At 41.1% G+C, this 24,049-nt stretch overlaps 2 protein-coding genes across 4 annotated transcripts in view; one reads left to right on the top strand and one right to left on the bottom strand.

The window, feature by feature from the left end:
• Positions 1-24,049, bottom strand: part of myo10l3 (myosin X, like 3) — a 204,169-nt gene that overhangs the window by 117,530 nt on the left and 62,590 nt on the right. The window lies entirely within an intron of this gene.
• Positions 1-24,049, top strand: part of poglut1 (protein O-glucosyltransferase 1) — a 69,615-nt gene that overhangs the window by 29,086 nt on the left and 16,480 nt on the right. The window contains exons 5-11 of one of the 2 annotated variants that reach the window (XM_057335988.1): positions 6,964-7,085; positions 7,195-7,254; positions 7,347-7,446; positions 10,420-10,478; positions 10,656-10,823; positions 10,901-10,957; positions 11,062-14,723. In XM_057335988.1, coding sequence (XP_057191971.1) covers positions 6,964-7,085; positions 7,195-7,254; positions 7,347-7,446; positions 10,420-10,478; positions 10,656-10,823; positions 10,901-10,957; positions 11,062-11,218 — 723 coding nt within the window. In that variant the 3' untranslated portion in view covers positions 11,219-14,723. The remainder of the gene's footprint in view (positions 1-6,963; positions 7,086-7,194; positions 7,255-7,346; positions 7,447-10,419; positions 10,479-10,655; positions 10,824-10,900; positions 10,958-11,061; positions 14,724-24,049) is intronic. The other variant, XM_057335989.1, reaches the window with a different exon arrangement.

Below are 24,049 nucleotides of genomic sequence, written 5' to 3' on the forward strand. Positions count from 1 at the left end.
AGCCTGACTAGCTTGGCAGACAGCTAACAGGTTCCTCCAAGAACGACTCATATACCAGACTTCGTTTGAGTGTGATTTACTTGAAGAAAGCACTGTAAAACTAAACATAAATAAAGAAAATGTCAAATAACGTGCTTGCATAATTATTCAATTATTACAATCAGATTCCAACATATGAGATATACAGTATATTATAACGTATCACTGCATGCTACAACACACCGAACATGTTCACATCCTTACAGATGGTTCTGCAAACCAGCTCTTCAATGTTATCTTATTGGAAACACAATTTACACACCTCTTTCTTAAACAGCATTTTACTCTACTAACAAGAAAAATATGAAATTGAACACTCACAGACATATATTTTCAAGGCCTTTGTACAACTGCATGGCAGGGAAATACACAGCTTCCTCTTGAATTTATTCTGATGCAATACTAACTACGGCAACTCCAGAAGGACATACTTATTTAACAATGACTAAATGTAAATTTCACTATGACCACTGGGTGTCGCTATGGGGCTACTTTACTGAGGTCAGCACAATAGGGCTTACTGTTGTTCAATTGGTTCCCAACTTCCAGATTACATCACACCAATAGAATCCAAATACCAGTGTACACTATTATAGTTTCCATTAAAACAAATACAACTCCCATTGTAACCCTTAAATCCATAACATTTTCTATTGTGTTAGTGAATTATTAAAATAGTTCATAGTTTACATAGGCTGATTTATTATTGTTTAAGTATGTGGGATTTTTTAAAACAAGTAAAAAATGTGCTGAATGTTTAATTTCATCCAAGTGAAATTAGCAAAACAGTTAGATAGAATTTACATTTGTTTGAAACGCGGAGCTAGGCGTGAGTTTACACAGGGTGCGCGCGTGCGTCAAGCCTCGTCCATATTGCCAGGTGCCCGAGCCGGACTCAAGTACTATAAACGTCATTACGAAACAGGCTGTGTATGCGCGTCAAGTTTAAACGGCTCGTCCGCGAGACGCGCAACGCGGGGCAGAGACGCGCGAGTATGACAGGCTGTGTATGCGCGTCAAGTTTAAACGGCTCGTCCGCGAGACGCGCAACGCGGGGAAGAGTCGCGCGAGTATGACACAGGCTGCGTGTGCGGTCTTCTGAATTGGACGGTTCTTTAGTATTTATTTGGCTAATATGATCGATCTGACTCTGCAGATGCCATAATAACACACACTGTCTCTCTCCTGCCTTCTGTATGTTTGTTTTTTTAATGACGGACGTTTATGCAGTTGGCTGGGGCAGTGCTGATTAGGCATAACGGAGGTGCGCTTACTCAGTTGGTTAGCAAGAATGCCACTCAAAGCGGGCTTGGAACAGACGCGTTTCCTATTTTTCACATCGCTTCCACATCGCAGCCTCTTGCGATTAGCAAATCGCAACGTCTCACATCGCGATTGCGATTCGATTTCGATTATTCGTTCAGCCCTAATTTGGAAGCTGTTGCTGTGAACCCACATCAGGGAGATCTCCATGCAAGCGAAACAGACCATACTTAGATTTCAAAAACACAACAAATCCATCAGAAAGATGCCAGGAACATTAAGAGCGGCCAAATCAACAATTTGGTTAATTCTGAGAAAATAAACAACACACAGCTAAGCTCAGCAACAAAACAATCCTGGGCGTCCATATTAGATAAAAGTGGTGGATGATGACATTATCCTCTCCATGATAAAGAAAAACACCTTCACAATGCCCAGACAAGTGAAGAATTAATCTGGATCAGCAAAAAACACCAGTGACCCAGTGCCTGAGGAAGTCATGCATGGAAATTTGGGATGCTTATTTCGGCTTATTTCCCTAACCGAGAACAGACACTTGTTATCCGAACATTAACTGTTACCTTATAAGATTTTAATAATAAATTGGAATGAAATAAAAATACATGCTGCATCTCATTTCGAAGGCATCCTCCGGAGGTGGCGTTTGTCTGCCGCATACTCCTTCGCATGCGACATCCTGAGGACGCAGACTTCGAAATGAGACACCGCTACAATTGACGAGGGTCTGTGACACGTTAAAAATACAAACTTTTTTTACAGATTTATTTTAACATGCTAACAGTAGCATAACAAGTAGATCAATGACAGCACCTGCATTCACATGATTGCATTTTCACGAACCTGCGGCGTTTTGGAAAATGGAGAAAAACTAAAATAATATAAATCCAAAGCATAAAATAAACAGGCAAGAAAATAACTTCAATAATTAACAAATTATGACAAAAACAAAACACAGAAGAACCGGCAAAGTTTATTTCCATCAGAAAGATTTTTCATCAAATAAAAATAGCCTACCTCAATCCAAAGCTTGGAGTTTTTATTTAATAAAGTAACGTGTGTACATGTTGTGGGGACAATTAGACCCGTGGCAGAAAACACCCTTTTAGATGGCACGGATGTCCCGGGAATGCAGAGATAACACCTTGGGAAGCGTGTTTCATTTGCTTTCCACCAGCCAGGATTAATATCCAAAGAGGACATAAATGTGTTTAGCTAAACATATATAAATCCGATCTGCTATACCCACCCAAAATACAAACATTATTTATTACTTATTCATATTTCACATTCTTGTTTTTACATCACGTCTAAAAGAAGGCAGGGAAACCACGGGTCACGCCGTTTTCTTCTCCTTTCCAAAGCGCACGGGCTGCTGATGCTAAACATCCATGAGATAAGTTTATGTAAAGGATAAATTGTTGGCTAGCACCGAAATGTCTTTGCAGTAGCTCCGGTATTAGCTTTTCTGAGCTTCATTTCGCTGCGGTGTAGACACGCCGGGAAGACAGAGAATGTCACAGCTCATTGTGAGCGTGATTGTCGCGTGTCTGCATTTAAAAGAACAAACTTGAGCAAGGCTGCCATTGACGCACTCCGTTTTGAGGAGTAAAGCCCTGACAAATGCGGCCTCAACAATCAGATGAATTACACTTGTCCAGTTTCGTCAAGCGATTTGAGTAATTGGATTTTAATGTCTCGAAAACATTTCTGAGGGCATTTACACCTGGTCGCACGCGTCTGCAAGCTCCGTGAGTTAACACACGTTTAGTATATTTTTCTTTCACCATACAGAAAACTAAAACACCCACTGCTCCGGGTGTACGTGTGTTCACCACTTGCTGTTCGTGTGTTCACTACTCTCTGGATGGGTTAAATGCAGAGGTCACATTTCGGGTATGGGTCACCATATCTGACTAATAGGTCACTTTCACTTCACTTTCACTTCACTTTCACTTCACTTCACTTAAAAACATGTATGATTTAATAGTTATTTAAAAACGTATTTGTAGCGAGGAAGGCGGGACAAGAGCCGTGGGGCTTTAATTCTGTTTAGTCTTATGCAGGCTGAAATTAAAAAGCATTTTTTGGAGAGATCAAATTAGAGCCTGTTCGTCTAATCTACCCATCCTATTCTTGAGGCTTTTGCACCTTGTTGTGAACCCTCTGTATTTTTCCTTGTATTCTCTTTATTGTTTTGATTGACAAACATTGACATATTTACCTCTTGAGGAGTGTTCTTCACTTGTCTGGATGTTGTGAAGGTGTTTTTCTTTATCATGGAAAGGATAATGTCATCATCCACCACTTTTATCTCATATGGACGCCGAGTATATTTTTGTTGCTGAGTGTGTTTTTTTTTTCTCAGAATGTACCAACATGTTGATTTGGCCGCTCTTAATGTTCCTGGCATCTTTCTGATGGATTTGTTGTGTTTTTTAAATCTAACTATAGTCTGTTTCACTTTCTGTTTTTCACTTTTTCATTTTCACTTGCATGGAGATCTCCCTGAACCCCATGATGTGGGTTGTACACCACCGGGGGTTTTCTGTAAAGATAAGAGTAAAAACATCCCTTACCTCTGCACAGTGGCCATGATGTGTCATGCATGGACCTTTAGATCAGAGGTTTGGATTCTCAAACTGTGGATTGCGCCCGGGGAACAGGGGAATAAGGTGGGTCACGCAAGTCACTTGGCTGTTGTGGTGCATTACAGTTAAAACAATGAACATGGGCAGTATAAAACCCGTGGTTCATCCGTGCTGTAAATGCGCTGGTGTCACATCCGTGAAAGCACAATAAATGTCATTGTTACTTTTCTTAATAAACTTTTTGTCTAATGCACTGCAGTAGCCAAGTGACTTGTGTCATGACTTGCGAAGCCTACAAACAGCATTATTTTATATAACTCATTACTCCTGTAGGAAACTTTGTCCTCGTCGAAGCACAGACCAGGTCACGTTGGGATATCTTTCATACAGAAGTTCTCTTTATTGAGGACTCGCTGTGTGTCGCTGTAGTCATCCAATACAGGAATCAGCCTGTTACCGGAATTGTCCCAGCCAAGGTCTCATCAGCATAACAGTGTCATTCAAATGCATAGGTGCTAATCCAATCAGCCTGACAGTATTGCCCATACCTTCACATTATCATAGAGACAAAGGCTTAGCTGTGCCTTGAGTTTAGCATTTACCTTTCATTTGGAACCCTGCCCAATGGTCAGGAAGTGCATAAAGACAAAAGGGTAATGTCTCAGACACCTGGGCTGCCTGACTTGATCTTCTTAGAATGTCATCATCTTTACCTCAAAATATGAAACATAATGTACATAACTTTAACCTAGATATAACATTGTATAAATTTGTAATCCCACACTCCATTACTTATTTTTAAAAACCAATGCACACCCAAACATCAGCTCTGAGAGCTCCAAGCGTTCTTATATTTTTCGCCATGCTCACTTCAACTTACTTTAAAAAAAATATTGATAGTAGAGGTATCACTATCGATACACTTGGGGAAAAAAATTGCGATAGTTACATGTATCGATATTTTAGCACAGCCCTAATTTACATGTGCATCTTTTTGTCATTCCGATTAAAATCATTCCGATTGAAAGATTTATTTGACTGTTTACATGAGATGCCATCTAATCCGGTATGGTGCTTTTAATCTGAATGATTTTGTGACATGCGCACATTAGCATGTGCCCTGTATGCCGCCTTTTATTCCTGTCAATATGGAGTTTCATGTTTTCTTATGCGCGCTATTTTTATGTAACGTTACAGTCTTGCTTTTAATTAAGCAACAGCTTGAGTTTTTAGCCATACTGGCGTTGGAAGGTGTTAGGAAAATGCGCGCGCAGGAAGGTGACCTTTTTGGCGGCTGTCAATTACTACGGACCATCTCAGTACTACCCCTCCCTCCTCAGAAAAACAGAAGCGTATGGATGAAGGTCTGTAGTCAAGACTGGTGGGAGCAGGTTGTATTTCTGGAAATTAGCGACCTGGAATGGAAGCTAAACTTTCGCATGAGTTGCAGGTCATTCACACGTTTGTGTGGACTGGTAGAAGGATTTATGGCCCCAGAAGAAGAGACCGTCAGAGATCCCGTTCCCCTAATTATGCGTGTCGCGATTGGTTTGTACAAACTTGGAAGCTGTTATGCATTTTAGCTTTGAAGAACACTGTCTTCAAAGTCTTCCACTGGTTTCGGATTTGTTCGACGGTACGGGCTGCGCCAGCTTCTTTTAATTTTTCACAAACTGTTTTGAATAAATCCACATTTCTAATCTTCCTTCCATCCAGTCGTTGAATTATATTAAATTCCTTCAGTGTATTTAATAAATGTATTGTTTCAGCCGAACTCCAGTTTTTCTTTGCCGCCACCGCCATTTTGACGACCCATGACTTCTTGACGTGATGACGAAGACGCAAAGTAATCTGTTTAAAGCGTTTACATGGCAGAATTTTTATTTTGTTCAGTTTATAGAAAGGTTTATCCCACCCCTCTCAAACCGATTAGAATTTCATTCGGTTTGGGCCTTTTTATTCCGATTGAGGTGTTTATATGGAGCATTTTCATTCAGATTGGACTTTTAAACCAATTACAATGCTCCATGTAAACACACCTACTATGATACACAGCTAAAATAACAAAAAATGTGCTTCTGTCCAAAATATTTATGGTCCTAACTACTTATTGAGAGTTCAGTTGACCCTTATATTAAATTTAGCATATGGTGAGTGCTTTTTTCCCCAAAATGTTTTTAGGTTGAGTGGAGGGTAGGTGGATAAGTGGAAGACAGGTTAAGGTTAGTGGTTAGGGTTGTAATTGTGATGCTTGTGAAAGTGAAAAAAACATTAAACACAAAGAATTAATTTGTACATACTGTACATTTGTATATACTGTGTTATGGTAAAAAACAAACACAGTATTGTCAACTTCACACCTCAACACAACAACACCATGCTTACTTTTTTATTTATTTAAACCATCACAAACAATAGTGTATGTACCATCATATTGCATGATTGCAATATCCAGGCTTTGAACAAGGACGCAGATCACATAAGTATGCATTTTGATAAATGGCTATTGTATTAATAAAGTACATGTAAACCTTTAAAAGGGTTACTTGTTGCAAAATCTGTTGTTCTGTGTTGTAAACGATACATAAAACATCTGCAGTATTACATTAAAACAAACCATAATTTTAGCCTATTTTCTATATATTTGTTTGTAAAAAATATTTATAAATATAAATATAGCTTATATAAATATATACTGTATATAAATGTTATGGTATGCTATGTGGTTCATTGTGGTTGCTTCTCATCTGTCATCTTTGTAACCCTCTAATGATTCTCCAACATAAGCCCATAGCCCATGTGCTGAAAAGTATTTTGCTGACATTTCACAAATTTAAGCTGTAGATGTGCCAGAAGCTAGAACTATTGTCCTGATATGCTGCGGTCTGAACTTCTGTTCATGCCATTCAATAATTGAACAGAATATTTTGATTGTACCAAAAAATGAAAATAGAAGATTGTAAATCCTTGCCTAGCTTAGTTTTTTTAACAAAAAATGGTTAGGGCCTAAATTTTTTATCATGAATTACTATAGTGATAGTTGTGTCTTTAGACATCAGAGTACAAGGACATCATGTATCCCGCATGGACATTCTGGGAGGGAGGACCTGCTATATGGCCTATTTATCCTACTGGACTTGGCCGATGGGACCTAATGAGGGATGACCTAAATAAGTGGGTTGGCTTCTGTCAAAAAAATCCATTACCTTGGATTTATTACTCTTGACTCTTCAAGTTAATTTCACTCCCAAATATTTACTATACTTTTTATTAAACACTGTAGATCAGCTGCACAGTGGCCCTGGAAGAAAAAGATAACCAAAGGATTCTTTAGGGGATCTAGGTCAGTTGTGTGTTCAAGTACTTCCTAATTTGAATATTATGTACATTCAAATACATTGTTTACAACATCTGTTGAACTTTTATTATTTGCAGAACCAGTTCAGAGAGAGACCCTCTTATCCTTCTTTCTCGAGAGTCCCCTGATCTTGTGGATGCCGAGTACACAAAGAACCAGGCCTGGAAGTCAGAGAAGGTTTGTTATGCGCTTTTCTATCCTACAGTAGTCAATATTTTCAAATATATATATTTTTTTCGGAAGCCCCCCAACACAATTAATTTCCTAGCCAAAAGTTCAGAAGGAAGGTGCCCATCCAGAATATACCTCACTATGGTGTTAGTTTTTCCTGCATCCCTCTTGACTCTTTCATACGAAGGTCTGGCAACCATTGCCGCTTTGAATGGCCATATGACTGATAACCATTCACATTTCGAGCTGCGTCACATTTAGGGACGTAGAAATGTCCCCACAGTAGCAGACCAGTGTGCTTTTACGATTATCTTAAGTTTACAACATTCATGAGCTTATGCTGTGAATCTTGCATACTTTGAAGAATCCAGCATTTAGCCGATCTTGATGAATGCTCACCGATGTAAACATGACAGCTTTTTTCGAACAGATGGCTTTGTGTTGTTTCTAGGCAGAGTGTTAAAGAATGGGACACGCACATCTCTTGGAAATCCTGTAGAATTCAATCAATCAGAGGACGACTTTTAAATCTGCTGAAGTGTTTCGAGGTTAACTGTGCCGTACGATGAAACAATCAGCCAACTGTCTGTGGGCGTGACGTCTGAATCTGACACTAGCTGGAAGTATATTGCTCATTAGCATTTACTTTGTTCAGTAAGTGGCAGGGAAAAGCAGCACATTCAGACCGTACTACACCTGAAGCATGAATGAACTGCGCTCGCACAACAGTTTTTTCAAGGACCAATCACTTATCTAAAGTGCATCCGGAAAGTATTCATAGTGCTTCACTTTTTCCACATTTTGTTATGTTACAGCCTTATTCCAAAATTAAATTCATTATTTTCCTCAAAATTCTACAAACAATACCCCAATAATGACCACGTGAAAGAATTTTGTTTGAAATCTTTGCCATGTTTTTTATTTTCAAAAAATGTGCAAAGGCTATTCTCAGCCTTTGCCATGACATTCAAAATTGAGCTTGTGCATCCTGTTTCCACTGATCATCCTTGAGATGTTTCTACAACTTAATTGGAGTCCACCTGTGGTAGATTCAGTTGATTGGACATGATTTGGAAAGGCACACACCTGTCTATATAAATTCCACAGTTAACATTGCATGTCTAAGCACAAACCAAGCCGTGAAGTCCAAGGAATTGTCTATAGACCTTTGAGACAGAATTGTATCGATGTACAGATCTGGGAAAGGGTACATACAAATTTCTGCAGCATTGAAGGTCCCAATGAGCACTCTTGCCTCCATTATCTGTAAATGGAACCAGGTTGGAACCACCAGGACTCTTCCTATAGCGGGCCGCTCGGCCAAACCGAGCAAACAGGGGAGAAGGGCCTTAGTCAGGGAGGTGACCAAGAACCTTATAGTCACTCTGACAGAGCTCCAGTGTTTCTCTGTGGAGAGAGGAGAACCTTCCAAAAGAACAACCATCTCTGCAGCACTCCACAAATCAGGCCTGTATGGTAGAGTAGCCAGACGGAAGCCAATCCTCAGTAAAAGGCACATGACGGCTAGCCTGGAGTTTGCCAAAAGGGCCCTCAGACCATGAGAATCAAAACTCTCTGGTCTGATGAAACAAAGATTGAACTCTTTGGTCTGAATAGCAAGCGTCATGTCTGGAAGAAACCAGGCACCACTCATCACCTGGCCAATACCATCCATACAGCGATGCATGGTAGTGGCAGCCTCATGCTGTGGGGATGTTTTTCAGCAGCAGGAACTGGGAGACTAGTCAAGATCAAGGGGAAAAGGAATGCAGCAATGTACAGAGACATCCTTGAAGAAAACCTGCTCTAGAGCACTCTGGACCTCAGACTGGGATGAAGGTTCACCTTTGAACAGGACAACGACCCTAAGCACACAGCCAAGATAACAAAGGAGTGGCTACGGGACAACTCTGTGAATGTCCTTGAGTTGCCCACACTTGAACCCAATTGAACATCTCTGGAGTGATCTGGAAGTGGCTGTGCACCGATGCTCCCATCCATCCTAATGGGGCTTGAAATGTCCTGCAAAGAAGAATGGGAGAAACTGCCCAAAAATAAGTGTGCCAAGCTTGTTGCATTGTAAAAGACCATCCACTGGCCCAACGACTGAATCTAATGGTGTGGTTGAAGGGATCTCGTGTTCTGCTTCTCCTCAGCGATTTCTATATGAAGTTATTTAAAAACTGTTACAATTTAGTTCAATTTACATGGCTCTGTGGTTAAGACCGATCTGACTCCAATTTTATAACTTATTTAATATTATAATATGACATTTCCAATGTATCTGTTGATCATAGTTAATTTTATCTGTAAATCTTCATACTTATATATATATATATATATTTAGTTATCCTTTCGTTTGGGACCTGCAGTCGCACAGAGTCTCACGCTGGCCGGCCTAGTGTTAGTTGCAGATTGGGGGTAGACCCCCTGGCAACTATCTTGCTGGTTGGGTGAGGGGTGTTGTTGTATTCAAGAAATATAACTAGTTATTGCGTGTCTGATCGGTCTCTGGCACTACACTTCTTTCATATTGTTATTATGGGGTATTGTTTGTAGAATTTTGAGGAAAATATTTAATTTAATCCATTTTGGAATAAGGCTGTAACATAACATAAAATGTGGGAAAAGTGAAGCGCTGTGAAAACTTACCGGATGCACTGTATATACGTTGTTTGTATACCTGAAAATATATGAATTTCATGTCACTTCAAATGTCCTATTGCCAATGTGAATGCGATTGGAAAAATAGGCCAAGGCAAAATATTGTACCTTGTTTCTGTTTCCGTAACTATTTCTTTAACCACCTTGTTTAAAAGCTGCTTTTGAATCTGTGAGTTGGTCTCATCAAGCCTAATCCAACTTGTGGGTACACCAAGAACTACATATTTTACCGCTTAAAGGCACAATACAATTTAAACACAATTCAGAAGTTTGCTGGCCCATATAATCTGATGGCAATTTTTTTCTTTAAATCAGGACACTCTTGGGAGACCCCCAGCCAAGGAGATTCCCCTAGTTAACCACTGTGAATATAAGTAAGACTTCTCTTTAGCCCTTATTTCTGACTTTTTAGTCTTGAGTATGGTATAATAGCCACAACACCATTTGGGGTTAACAAACAAAAGTTTTATTGGAGTTCATTTAATCAGCATTTTATACAAACTGTGGTTATAGATTTTCTGTTGTATTTGTCGCTCTTATCCTTTCCTCAGATACCTTTTTAACTTCAGAGGGGTTGCTGCTAGTTTCCGTTTCAAGCATCTTTTCTTGTGTGGCTCGCTGGTTTTTCATATTGGGGAGGAATGGCTTGAGTTCTTCTATCCTCAGCTCAAGCCCTGGGTTCACTACATCCCTGTTAAACAGGACTTATCAAACATCAGGTAATCTTATCATCTAAATGTGCCTGTCTTGTTTCATATGATTCTACAAAAAATTCCTAAATTGTCTCTCTTGTTAGTGAACTTCTTCAGTTTGTTAAAGAAAATGATGGTGTGGCCAAAGAAATAGCTATGAGGTAGCATTTTTTCCCATTGATTGTACATCGTCGAATGACTGCTTTTCATACAAATACAGACTGAAGACATTCTGATATTTATGCATCTATGCTTATTTCTTTAGGGGGAAGAAGTTTATTCTGGATCACCTTCGCATTGAGGACATATATTTTTACTGGGAGAGGCTGCTCACAGACTTTGGTAAACTGCTCAAATACAAACCCAAAAGGAAATCAAACTACTCTCAGATCCTTTCCAGGCCCACCAGACTTGAACTTTGACTTGAGGAATTTACTGTGTAAATATAAATGTCTTAAGTATATTCTTTCAGAATTTTACAGTCATCTTACGGAGTTAGTTTTTTATATTGTGTTATCTAGAAAGGGTGTATTGAAAACAATAAATTCTTGTTGGTATTTCAAGTGTTTTAGTACTATAAACTTTTCTTCCACTTTTAGCAAAACAATTTCTTGTTTAATCTACACGCTCCACTATGGAAGCCCCGAAAAGACATTTGTCGTTATTTTAAGATACAATGTTGTTATTTCAAGAAAATACTTAATTGTTTCATAATATTGCTATTTTGTAATCACGTGAAAAAAAATCTTATTTTACATTTTTGCATTTGGCAGATGCTTTTATCCAAAGCGACTTACATTGCATTATATTACACATTTGTTTCTAAGTATGTGCAATCCCTGGGATTGTACCCAAGACCTTGCCGTTGCAAATGCCATGCTGATAACCACTGAACTACATGTCATCTTCTCATTTTTTATGTTGTTTCAATATTGATATCAGCTACTATACAGGAAAATCGGATAAGATAATCGACACAACTATCAAGATGATCGGGACTATTCGCCTTGTGATTAGGTCTTCTAAATCATTTTGTGGCCTTCCCTGATTTGTCAAGCCTTTCGTCTACATTGCTGTGACATTTCAATTAGGCGGGAAATGAATGCATAATGTGCCAGATGGGCCACGGACCATTTTAAAATATATATATATATATAAAACATAGCTGCAAGCAGCAATATGGGGCCAAGCCCCAGAAGGCGCTGCAAGCACAGCGCAGAACCTCACCTGCGCAGAGTAATGAAAGCAAAACACAACACACAGAACATACATGAAAAACACATTGGTTGAGAACTTAAAATAAAAACTACCTTAGCTCAACACACACTGTCCTGTTCTTAGTTATATTATAGTTCACGTTGTGAAATACTGACACCTAGTGGCCACTTGTAGGAACTCTGTCACATTTAGTCAGACATCAGCCATTTTGTATTTAAAAGCTCATGGTGCAGAGTACAGATGTGCATCCACGTCCATCCTTCTTATTTTGATCCTTGAGAATGCAAAGGCTGTACGTTTGAATACCCAATTCACACAGTTGAACATGGTGGTTGTGAATTTTGCTTGGTTATATAGTTTGAGAACTATTTACATATGCCATGTTAAAATACAATTCAGAAGATAAAATCTTGATGATAGATCATTAAAGCTTAATGTATTGTTTTAGTATACACTTAAGTCTCTCTTACACAATGTTTTGGGTATAGTGCTGTTTGATGTATCAATGCCTCTGTAATATCTTTACAATATCTTGGTTAATTTATGTTACAGTTTCACAAATTCATCTTCAGTAAAGAGAGTACAAACCCAAACTATGTCTACGACCTTTGCTGGGGTTTTGTTTAGCTCTCTGCCAAAGCACTGCACAAAAACGCAAGTTGGGGGCAGAAGACACACACCACACAGGATTAGAACCCACAACTGCAGGAACTTCAAGCAGGTGGCTTAGCCAGTCTTGCCCCTCGGCTGACAACCTGGCGGCTGATCAGACCTCACAGAGCTGCAAGTAGCAATATATACCAATCACCGAAGTGCAGCATAAAGAGCGAAAACGGCTGAAACGTGAAAACTGACATGTTGGACATGCAGCTGCACATGTAAGCGCTGTCTGAAGCTATAGCAGCACAGAGCCAGAGCGACAAGAGCAAAAACCGGAAGATATAGAACGTACATGAGAAGGCAATGGGTTATTGAAGAATAGGTGAGAATTAAATCAAATTGTAGACAAATCATAGAGAATGAAATGCAATTTTAGACTTTACGTATTAGAACACAACGCTCGTGCCACTCGAGCTTCAAACTGACAACCTCTTGATTTCAGTTTATCAGGATGTGCCACTCAGTTGACGTGCTAGGCTCAGGCTGCCGTGGAGAACTTCCAGTGCTGCAAGCATTGATACGGGCCAATCCCCGAAGGTACTGAAATGAGAGCGGAGTGCAGAAATAACAGACATACTATTTGAGAAACAGATAGCATAAATGAGAATGAACTCAAGATAATTTTGTATAGTAATGCACAAAACGTTTCATCCAAGTCAGAATAGTTTAATATGAGAAAGAGACAATGTCACAGGCACAGTGATCTTTGAAGAGGAATTTCTAAAAAAAACGCCCCAGAAATAATAAAATCAGTTTGGCCATTTCTGTACGGCTCGATCCAAAGATCATACAGGCGAAGCTTGGAAAAATATATACCTCATTTGTCAAATGAGCAGCGAAAAAAAGTTATGAACCGAATGTTAAAATATGACAAATGAGGCATCAATGGAATCGGCACGAACCAGTAGAAATAATGACCATCAGAAAATGAATTTCAGACCATGCGTTCAAGAGTTATAAGCAATTATATGAAAAGCGTTAAATCTCATGAACACTAGTTGGCGCTGTCTGGAAACTTCGGGTGTACATCTGGGACAGTAATTAAATGACGCGTACTAAATTTGGTGCTGATATATCATACAATTCAAAAGATATTAATTCAATTTTATTTATATAGCGCTTTTCACGATGTGCATTGTTCCAAAGCAGCTTTACAGGAGAAAATAAGAAAAACTTGTGTAATTTCTGGACTGTTTTTCACCACAGTTATAAATGCACTTGATAAAATACCTAGAAAGTATTGAGAAGTATTCATAGGAACATTAGTACATAGATGGGTTGATCTGAAATCATAGTCAATAAGAATAATTACATATAAGTAGGTTTATGATGATAATTTGATTATTTGAAGACGAATTGATGATTTAATGACACAATCTGTACCTGTAACCAATGATTGTTCATATAAATGCACTTAATGTCACTTTAAGCATGTTTAAAGCACATTTGAGCACAATGTAACAATGTAAAATCCAGTGATGTTTTTAGAGGCCTAAAGTTTGAAGCCTGCTGTGCTCTCTCTGAAACCTGGGGATTTTCCACAGTTTAAAAGTAACCATGATTACGCACGGACGCCACGCCGTCTCGTATGGAGACCATGGCTTGTTTGGTGGTCTCGTGTAGTAACCATTGTATGCAAATTATTTTAAAAATGATGTAATAACCAGCGTACCACCATTAGATACGTACCTTGTTACCTGGGACTTATTGGTGGCAGACAATTAACAATTGGTTAATAAAAATAAGAGATAACAGGAAAATACCTGATTGGTTTCAGAAGAGACCACCTTTCAGAAATTTTACTATAATTATAGACTGGAAAACACTTGGTTTTTAGATGACTTGGAACATCTCACTTTGTTTGGCTCGAGCAAATAAAGTTAACTCCTCGACACCCGGACCTTCTTTGTCTGAGAGATTTTTTGAACTACAAGACTGAAATTTTTCCACAACATATTTTGGTGCCGTGACCCGGATTGGAAAGAGACGGAAGACATCAGGAGGCTGCCTAGGACGGAGCATCCGGCTTGCTGCACAGATCAAGAGCAGGTGAGCATATTTTTGCTTTATAATTAAATTGTTAAAAAGTATTATCTGTGCAGTTTGCCGGAGGTGAGTTTTGGTTAGCACTGATGTCTATAAAGAGTCTCTCCTAAAAAGAAACCTAAATTAATTTACAAAAATTGCAGGAGGGTCCCGGGTCTCAGGGTAAAGAATGAATGTGAATGAATGAATGATAACGTTATAGAGTTTAGATATTTATTTAAGAAGAAGTGCACTGCCTGCTTGGAGAAGGCACCTGCCTGTTATTGGAGAAGGCAGTTAAGTTATTGAATAGCCTGCTTGGAGAAGGCTGATATTGAAGATATTGATTATTGAGTCGCCTGCTAAGAGAAGGCCTGCCTGCTTGGAGAGGGCACCTGCCTGTTATTGGAGAAGGCAGTTAAAATATTGAGTGACCTGCTTGGAGAGGGCACCTGTCTGTTTTGAGAAGGCAGTTTATTTATTGTCCAAATTGAAGGGACATGTATTTGTCGCGCAGAAGAGCTGCGTGTGAGTAAAATTAGATATCTGTTCTTTCTGTGTCTCTGTAGTGTTCTGTGTAAAACTTGAGAGTGTAAGGGAGGGAATTGTTGGCCACTTTCCCGGAAAGCGTGTGTGAGTGTTTGACCAGGCGTGAAGAGGCACAGGGGCACAATGAGAGATTTTTTTTGGTAGCAAGCACAAGTTGCGTATCCTCTGAAAATGATATTTTCATCTAAAGAAAGTGAGTTTTAAAACTGATATGAGAATGTTTTTTGAGTGTTTTTGCATTGAATAAAAGATTGCATTATGGAAAATATTCAAAAGACTGATATTGCATGTTGAAACATTGTGACCACAGTAAAAAAAAGGAAAAAGGGTGTATATGGGACGACCAGGACATTGTCTTGCTAGAGCCCGCATAGGAAACGCCCAGAAAAAGATGGTGATATATTAGGGACGATCACGGCTGAAAGGCTGTGTGAGAGCCAAAATAGGAACAAATCACCCATGGTCACAATACGATGCATGTACTTTTAAGTCAACGCATACTAGAATTTTTTTTCTCTAGGGCATATTGGCTTGAAGAGGATACATAGCTGATTTTTCTATTAAACAGAAGAGTAGTTTTAAGTTCATTTTAAACTTCATTTTTTAAACTTCTTTAGTGATTCTAACTATAGATCATTATTTAGTTTATTGTTTTAAGGCTTGATTCTTAGCATTGGTTTTATAAGATTAATTACTCTAGCCTCATGCTTTGAGACCTCCCCCTTCCAAGGACAACCCTATTTTTGCTGTTTTATTTTTTTAGATCATTTCAGTATGTTGAAGTTTAAATAGTGAAGTTTTGAGATTTTCTTTTCTTTTCTTTTACTATATATTGGATCAGTGATTTTAACTTTGGAGTTTTTAAAGACTTTTATTTTGTTATTTTTATTATTTCAGCCATATGAGTATTGAAGTTTTTGAAACTTTTATTTTATTTTATTATTTTAGTATATTGAAGCTTATTGACCCTTCAAGTTTGAAGTCAAGACCCTGTTTAGTTGGTTATTTAATTATTATTTTACATATGGAAATGTTGACTTACAGCCTTGAAGCTTTTAAAAAAAACTTTTTATTTTTATGGTTTCAGTTTATTGAGCTATTGATTTTTAACTATGATATTGTGATTCTGATGTGGCTCTATCTCAACTTAGTGAAATAACGATTTTAAGTTTGGTATTCTGAGATTTTTATTTTTGATTTTATTTTTATTTCAGTATATTCAATTATCAACTTTGAAGTTTTAAATTTTTCTTTTCATAATAGATAATGAAAGATTGATTGTTTAAGATTTATGATTTTGGAAATATGATTCCCATTATTGGTATTATAATCACAAATTGGTAATTGAGTTTCATGTTTAATACTTATTTCCCCATAAGTGATTTATGCCTTATCTTGTTTTGTTTCAGTTCACTGAATTACCATTTGCATGGCTTTAGAGGCGCCAGGTCTCGCTTATGAGAGAAGCATAGCCATTCAGGCTAAAATACAAACCATAGGAAGAGTTCTGTCAGAAACTAAGGGAATTAGAAATCACTTTTGGGAGGAGGCGACATACATTGATGCAGAAGGGGTAGAACAAATTCTAACAGAAGAAAGAAAAGACTGGTACCTGAACCAACTGACAGAGATTCGCAATTTAGACCCAGCCCAGTGGGAGTGGCCTTACATTAAGTGGGGGGAGATTGTACAGAGCTGCTGTAGAGTCGAAGTGTTGAAACAATACCTGAACGAAGTCTGCACATACCAAAGTAACAAACCTAACAATCCCCCAGGCCTGACAGCAAGAACATCACTTATTCAGAGAATTCCCATAGATAGACTGGTAGGCTCTTATTTTGATAGGGGACAGGTCCAGGGGTTTCCATTGGGACAGGGACACACTGGACGGCTAATTAGTCACCCTGAGCTGAGAGTCTTTGCAGAAACTCGATATGTAAACTGGACAAGCAGAATATTGTGTAATTACAATGAAGTTGGAGGAGTGGTACCTCAGCAGTTTGTGGCAGTGACTTTGAAAAAAATAACAATTGAGATAGCCCCAGAAAACTCCAGAGCTTGGTTTGCATCCTCTTATTAAACAATGTTTTAATAAACAAATGAATAAAAAATTTGAAATCTCTGTACTTTTTTTGAAAAATTGTTGAAAAAATATTGTTTTAACTATGTCATCCACTCCTGTAGATCTGTTGGGATCCAGATACCCAGTATGCAAGGACTCAATAGAAAACATATCTAAAAAATGGGCTGTGAGAACCAAAAATTTAAGAACAGTATGGCCAGAAAGTGGTACTTTTGATGTGACAGTGTGTGAGGAAATGGAGGGACTAATTAAGAATTATAAACCAAGAGATAAAACCAAGAAGCGTGAAGAAAAGAGAAGAATCGAACAGGAAGTATTAAACCTGTTCAAAAATGAAGGAATTAATTTCCTGAAAAATATGAAAAAAATTAGAGAGGTGTTGAATAAAGATGGTGAAAATGATGAGTGTTGAAACAATACCTGAACGAAGTCTGCACATACCAAAGTAACAAACCTAACAATCCCCCAGGCCTGACAGCAAGAACATCACTTATTCAAAGAATTCCCATAGATAGACTGGTAGGCTCTTATTTTGATAGGGGACAGGTCCAGGGGTTTCCATTGGGACAGGGACACACTGGACGGCTAATTAGCCACCCTGAGCTGCGAGTCTTTGCAGAAACTCGATATGTAAACTGGACAAGCAGAATATTGTGTAATTACAATGAAGTTGGAGGAGTGGTTCCTCAACAGTTTGTGGCAGTGACTTTGAAGAAATTAACAATGGAGATAGCCCCAGAAAACTCCAGAGCTTGGTTTGCATCCTCTTATTAAACATTGTTTTAATAAACAAATGAATTAAAATTTTAAATCTCTGTACTTTTTTGAAAAATTGTTGAAAATACATTGCTTTAACTATGTCATCCACTCCTGTAGATCTGTTGGGATCCAGATACCCAGTATGCAAGGACTCAATAGAAAAAATATCTAAAAAATGGGCTGCGAGAACCAAATATTTAAGAACAGTATGGCCAGAAAGTGGTACTTTTGATGTGACAGTGTGTGAGGAAATGGAGGGATTAATTAAGAATTATAAACCAAGAGATAAAGCTAAGAAGCGTGAAGAAAAAAGAAGAATTGAACAGGAAGTATTAAACCTGTTCAAAAATGAAGGAATTTATTTCCTGAAAAATATGAAAAAAATCAGAGAGGTGTTGAATAAAGATGGTGAAAATGAAGAAAAATGTGAGAAAATGACTCTGCCACCTCCCTACGAACCCCCCAGAAGCCAAAAGCAAACACCAAAACAAATGCCATTGGTAGCATTATCAGGAGATGTCTCAATAGAGGGACTGGTAGAGCTAGATCCCGAACCAGAAAGTAGTCTTAGGAAAAAAATCCTCACAAAAGCAGAAAAAAGTAAGGGAGGCAGGGCCAATCAAAAATCCCCAGTCTGTGAGAAAAATCAATCAGATAGAGCAGAAGAAGACACCACACATGGTCCTGGTCCTTATAAGCCTTATAAACGTCTGGAAGAAGCATTAGAAGAATTATCAAAAAATCATGAAGAAATTTACGATAATGCAACAGACCTTTTGAGAGAAATACATTCTGAATCTGCTAATGCTCTGAGAGATGTTTCAGGAAGTAGCTCCCAAGAAGAGAGCGACGGAGAAGATCGCACCTCTGAAACCAGCAGTGGAAAGAGACGCCAAGATAAGACACAATACACACCAGTCAACAAAGAGGTCATATCAGGAGCAACCTTAAAGCCCTCCAGAGAGGAGAACTAAAGTTCGTAACGGGTAAACTATACCTCCAGGACTCAGAGTTCGAGCAAGGGCAGGAGCACTGGAGAAGGGACTCAGAAGGAAGACTGAGAAAAACTCGCAGCATGATTCACATCCCCAGGGAGGAGCTACAAGAACACCTGAGGGCTGGGGAAGGAAAACAATGCCCAATCCTGATAAAAGGGAGACATGCGCACTATGTGCCATGGGCTTCTCAAGATCTGGATGGACTAGTTGCTCGCCTGCCTGACCTACACGAGGGAGCCTGCGTGCGCATCCGTGTGTGTGTGTGTGTCTCTATGTCTATGTGTGTTAGTACGTGTGCATATTGTGTGTGGAGTGTTTTGTATGTGGGTATGTCTGTCTTCTGTGTTTTCAACCTATTCTTGTTTTTGCAGGTACAACTTTAATTATTTTGCTTATAGTCATTATGTCTCATGTACAGCAGCTTTGTAACAATGAAAATTGTAAAAGCGCTATATAAATAATGTTGAGTTGAGTTGAGTTAACTTGTAAATATGACTAAAATATGATAAATCCATGTTCTTGCTTGTTTTGTTCACATACCTCCTGTTCATGCCATTTTATTGTAAAACACTAAGGCCCAGATTCACAGACAGGATTTAACTTAACTAAGGCCTAGTCCTGGCTTACGTTATGATATTTACCTTAATAAAAATGTCATAGAAAATGAGTCAATGGCACTAACATGTTTTAAGATCCTTAAGATAAAGTTATATTCAGTTATGATAGCTCCAATCTGGGAATAACATTAATCCTTGTCTGTGAATCCGGGCAAAAGACAAGCATGTAAAGAAAGATAAGGGTTTTTTGTCTTGAAACCTAATATGCCTCATTTATATATTTACATTTTTATCCTGCAGTACCTTATGCTTCTTTCTGCAAATCACCTGCTGAAAAGCAACAACAAGTGAACCAGTTCATGGTAAATGTATTGTAATTATGCCCATCATATTTAAAAGTTTGTCTCATACTATGGTATTTATATCTTTTCATCTGTTTTATCTTTTCTTTTTATAGCACAACCCTTGTGCCCCCGAAAACCTGTGCCCATTCCTGAAGAGTTGATGTTTCTTGTGAAAGAAACATCAGGTTCGACACAAGGGGAGATATCTACGGGTGTGTTTAATGTTGGGTTTTGTGAATTTTTTGGTTTTGTGAATTTTTTTATTCTAAAAGTCACATTATAACTTTATAGCATCCCGTTTAATATTTATAATCCCTAACCTCTTATATCAACAATTGTTAATAGATAAATATTACTCTGTTTCAGGAAACAGTGGCACCACAGACAGCTCTCGAGTGTCCAGGACACTTACTTCTGAGGAATGTAGCAAAGGTATTAAGGCTGTACCTGAATTGTACCTGACATGAGGAAATTGTTCAAATGTTGTTTTGAATCAATTGTACTCATAGAATTTTATTTATCTATATGTTTAGATGATGTCTCTTCTTCAGCAACCACTACATTTAGTGTCCAACAGACAGCTGAAGCATCCCATGGTAAGAGTGTAATTCGACCAAGGTTTCTTAGTCTTAAAATAATTACTCTTCCACAAATTAAGGTCTTAGAAAGTGATTTTCTGATTAAAACAAGAACAACTGTCTGTAAGTGGGGTATGAAAACGTCTTGGTTACGGATGAAACCTCAGTTCCCTGATGGAGGGAATGAGGCGTTGTGTCGAACCGACAGATTGGGGTTTGTCTTGAGAACCTATCATCTTCTGATTATTTAGAATGATTAGAATTAGGCCAATGAAAATTGGTGAATGAAATTTGCATTCCGGACTCATCCCCGGATGTCCGGGTATAAGAGGGAAGCCGGCGTGCTCATTCATTCACCTTTGGTCTGAGGAGCCTTAAGCATCCTCCCCCGACCGCTGGGGTGGGCGGCCAGTGTTGTGGCATGAAGGACACAACGTCTCGTTCCCTCCATCAGGGAACTAAGGTTACATCCGTAACCAAGATGTTCCCTTTCTGTCGGTCTCTCGACGTTGTGTCGAACCGACAGATTGGGGTTCCTATGGAAGACGCCACAACACTGAGCCGCGTCACAATCTCTAGCGGAGCGACGTTGACTGGCCTGGGCGAGTCAGATGTGGGCGCTAACGCGAAATTATGACCATCCAGTGGAGAGGAAGGGGGACCCAGAGCTTTTCCACAAAGTTGGGAAGCCCCTGCCACCGGCCGTCACGGGCGGAGGCCTAGTTCTCTAAACAGCGAGAAGCCTAAACAGCGAGAAACGCTGCAGAGACCACTACCTACCGAAGGGAGGAACTAGTGGAGACACCACATGGTCTCACCATCAGGGGAGAACTCATGGGAAAATGTGCGGACTACAGTTAACCGCAAGGTGGGAGTCCACCTGGGGAGGTCATGGGTTGCCAAGGTGGGAACCATTCATGAGGATACATCAGACGGAACAGCCCACGGAGGGGGCGTTACCACGTCTGGAGCACAAGGTCCGGTTAGAGCTATGTGGTATATAACTCAACTGTTCCCCGGCCTAAGGGGGCAGGGCTGCGCTGCCCAGCCTGCCCCCTGGAAGGGTGCTTAGTGATGGATGGAATGCCTATTCTTTACCCGAGGGGAAAGAAGTGAGGCGGAATAGCCGCTGCTCCCCCCGGAGCCCTCCGCTGGTCGCCCAGGATGTGTATGGCTCGCAGGGAGCTGATCACCTGCTGACTCCAGAGGAGGAGGCGTCGGGCGAGTCGTGTTAGCTGCCGTGAGCGAATGCCACCCTGGGGGTTGATATACGCCACGGCAGCTGTGCTGTCTGACCTGACTAGCACGTGCTTGCCCTGCACGAGAGGTTGGAATCTCTTCAGTGCAAGTAGCACATCCAACAACTCTAGGCAGTTGATTTGCCAATGCAGGCGGGGGCCCGTCCACCACCCCGACACTGCGTGCCCTTTGCACACGGCACCCCAGCCCTGTAGGGAGGCATCCGTCGCCAATCTATCGGTAGGAAGGCCATAGACGACCAGGGGGTCAGGGTGCGGCGGCAGAGGGGCGTGATGACCATACGCCTGCTGCCGGTGTGCCACTCTCTCCAGGGAACCCGACTCTGTAGCCAGTGTTGGAGCGGTCGCATGTGCATCAACCCGAGGGGGACCACCCCCGCCGAGGATGCCATGTGCCCCAGGAGCCTCTGAATTTGTTTCAGGGGGACCGCTGGCTGCCTGAAGTACCTCAGGCAGTGTAACACTGACTGGGCGCGCTGGAGACAGAGTCGAGTTCCAGACCGAGAAAGGAGATGCTCTGCACGGGGGAGAGCTTGCTCTTTTCCCAGGTGACCTGTAGCCCCAACCGATCTAGGTGCCGGAGCACCAGGTCCCTGTGTGTACACAACAGATCTCGTGAGTGAGCCGAGAAGAGCCAGTCGTCGAGATAGTTTAGTACCCACACACCTCCTTCCCTGAGGGGAAGGAGGGCGGCTTCCACAACCTTCGTAAAGACCCGTGGAGACAGGGACAGACCGAAGGGGGAGGACCTTGTACTGATATGCCCGTCCCTCGAACGCGAACCGTAGGAACGGCCGATGTCGAGGGAGGATCGAGACATGAAAGTACGCATCCTTCAGGTCGATTGCCATGAACCAGTCCTGACACCTGATGGTCGTCAGGATGCACTTCTGCGTGACCATACTGAAAGGCAGCTTGTGTAGGTGCCTGTTCAGAACACGCAGATCAAAAATAGGGCGCAACCGACGCCTTTCTTGGGGACAATGAAGTATGGGTTGTAAAACCCACTGGACATCTCGGCTGGTGGGACGGGCTCGATCGCTCCCTTTGCCAGAAGGGAGGCGACCTCCGCCCGAAGTATGGGAGCATCCTTTCCTCTGACTGACGTGAAAAGGATGCCCCGAAACTTGGGCGGATGTGTAGCACACTGAATCACGTAGCCGAGACGAATCGTCTTCCTCAGCCAGCCTGACAGTCTGGGAAGCTGAAGCCAAGCTCCCAGAAACCGTGACAGGGGGCCTAGAGGTTTGATCTTCTTCATCGTCCCCCCGGGTGGTGGTTCGATGGCTAGCAGTACGGATTCCTTGCCGGGGGAGGTCCCCCGGGGAGGAGATCGGCTCTGCTGTTTCTCCTGCCTGGCGATTGTACAGCTCAGTCTGTCTGAGAGTGCTGAGGGCTGGTGTTTATACTCGACATTGCGTTTCGCCGAGACGCAACGTCGAGTTGCCGTCCACCGTCGTGCCGAGGGTGGGAGCGGCTGTAATAACTCAGAGAGAGAGGAAAGTCTTTTTGTAAGTGGGCGCTGGCCCCCCGGAGGGGACCAGCAGATGGTAGGACGGGGCAGGAACCCCTATCCGAACCTACGAAGAAGTGGCTGGGTTTGGGCCCGATGGTAGCCTCGATCTAGCTGGGGTCTCTCCGTCAGGGCCGCTTCTGCTTCCGCGATGGCTGCTGACTGGGAGGCGGTTTCCTCTTCGACGTCCTTTTCCGGGAGGAGCCGGAGTTGAAGAGGGCCAGGGCTGCTGGGAAGCAGACGCCACTCGGGATCTCGAAGGCCTGGAGGCGGCCGAGTCGCGGCGGGGAAGGATATGCTTGATGGCCTCCGTCTGCTTCTTCACCGTCGAGAACTGCTGAGAGAAATCCTCAACGGTATCACCAAACAGCCCACCCTGCGAGATGGAGGCATCAAGAAAGCGAACCTTCTCAGCGTCCCGCATCTGCGTAAGGTTAAGCCAGAGATGCCTCTCCTGGACCACCATGGTGGACATCGCCCGACCCAGGGCCCGTGCCGTCACCTTAGTTGCCCGTAGAGCGAGATCGGTGGCGGTACGGAGTTCCTGCATTACCACGGAGTCTGTCTTACCCTCCTTCAACGCCTTGGCCTGGTGGACCTGCAGAACGGTCAGACGAGCGAGACGGGGCGTGAACGGTCCGTGAGCCTGCGGCTGGCGGGTTAACGTTCACAGTGATCCCCATATCACCCCCAGTGCTAACCGAAGCGGG

This window comes from Triplophysa rosa, linkage group LG6 (genome assembly GCF_024868665.1).
Source record: "Triplophysa rosa linkage group LG6, Trosa_1v2, whole genome shotgun sequence".
NCBI classification, from domain to species: Eukaryota; Metazoa; Chordata; class Actinopteri; order Cypriniformes; family Nemacheilidae; genus Triplophysa; species Triplophysa rosa.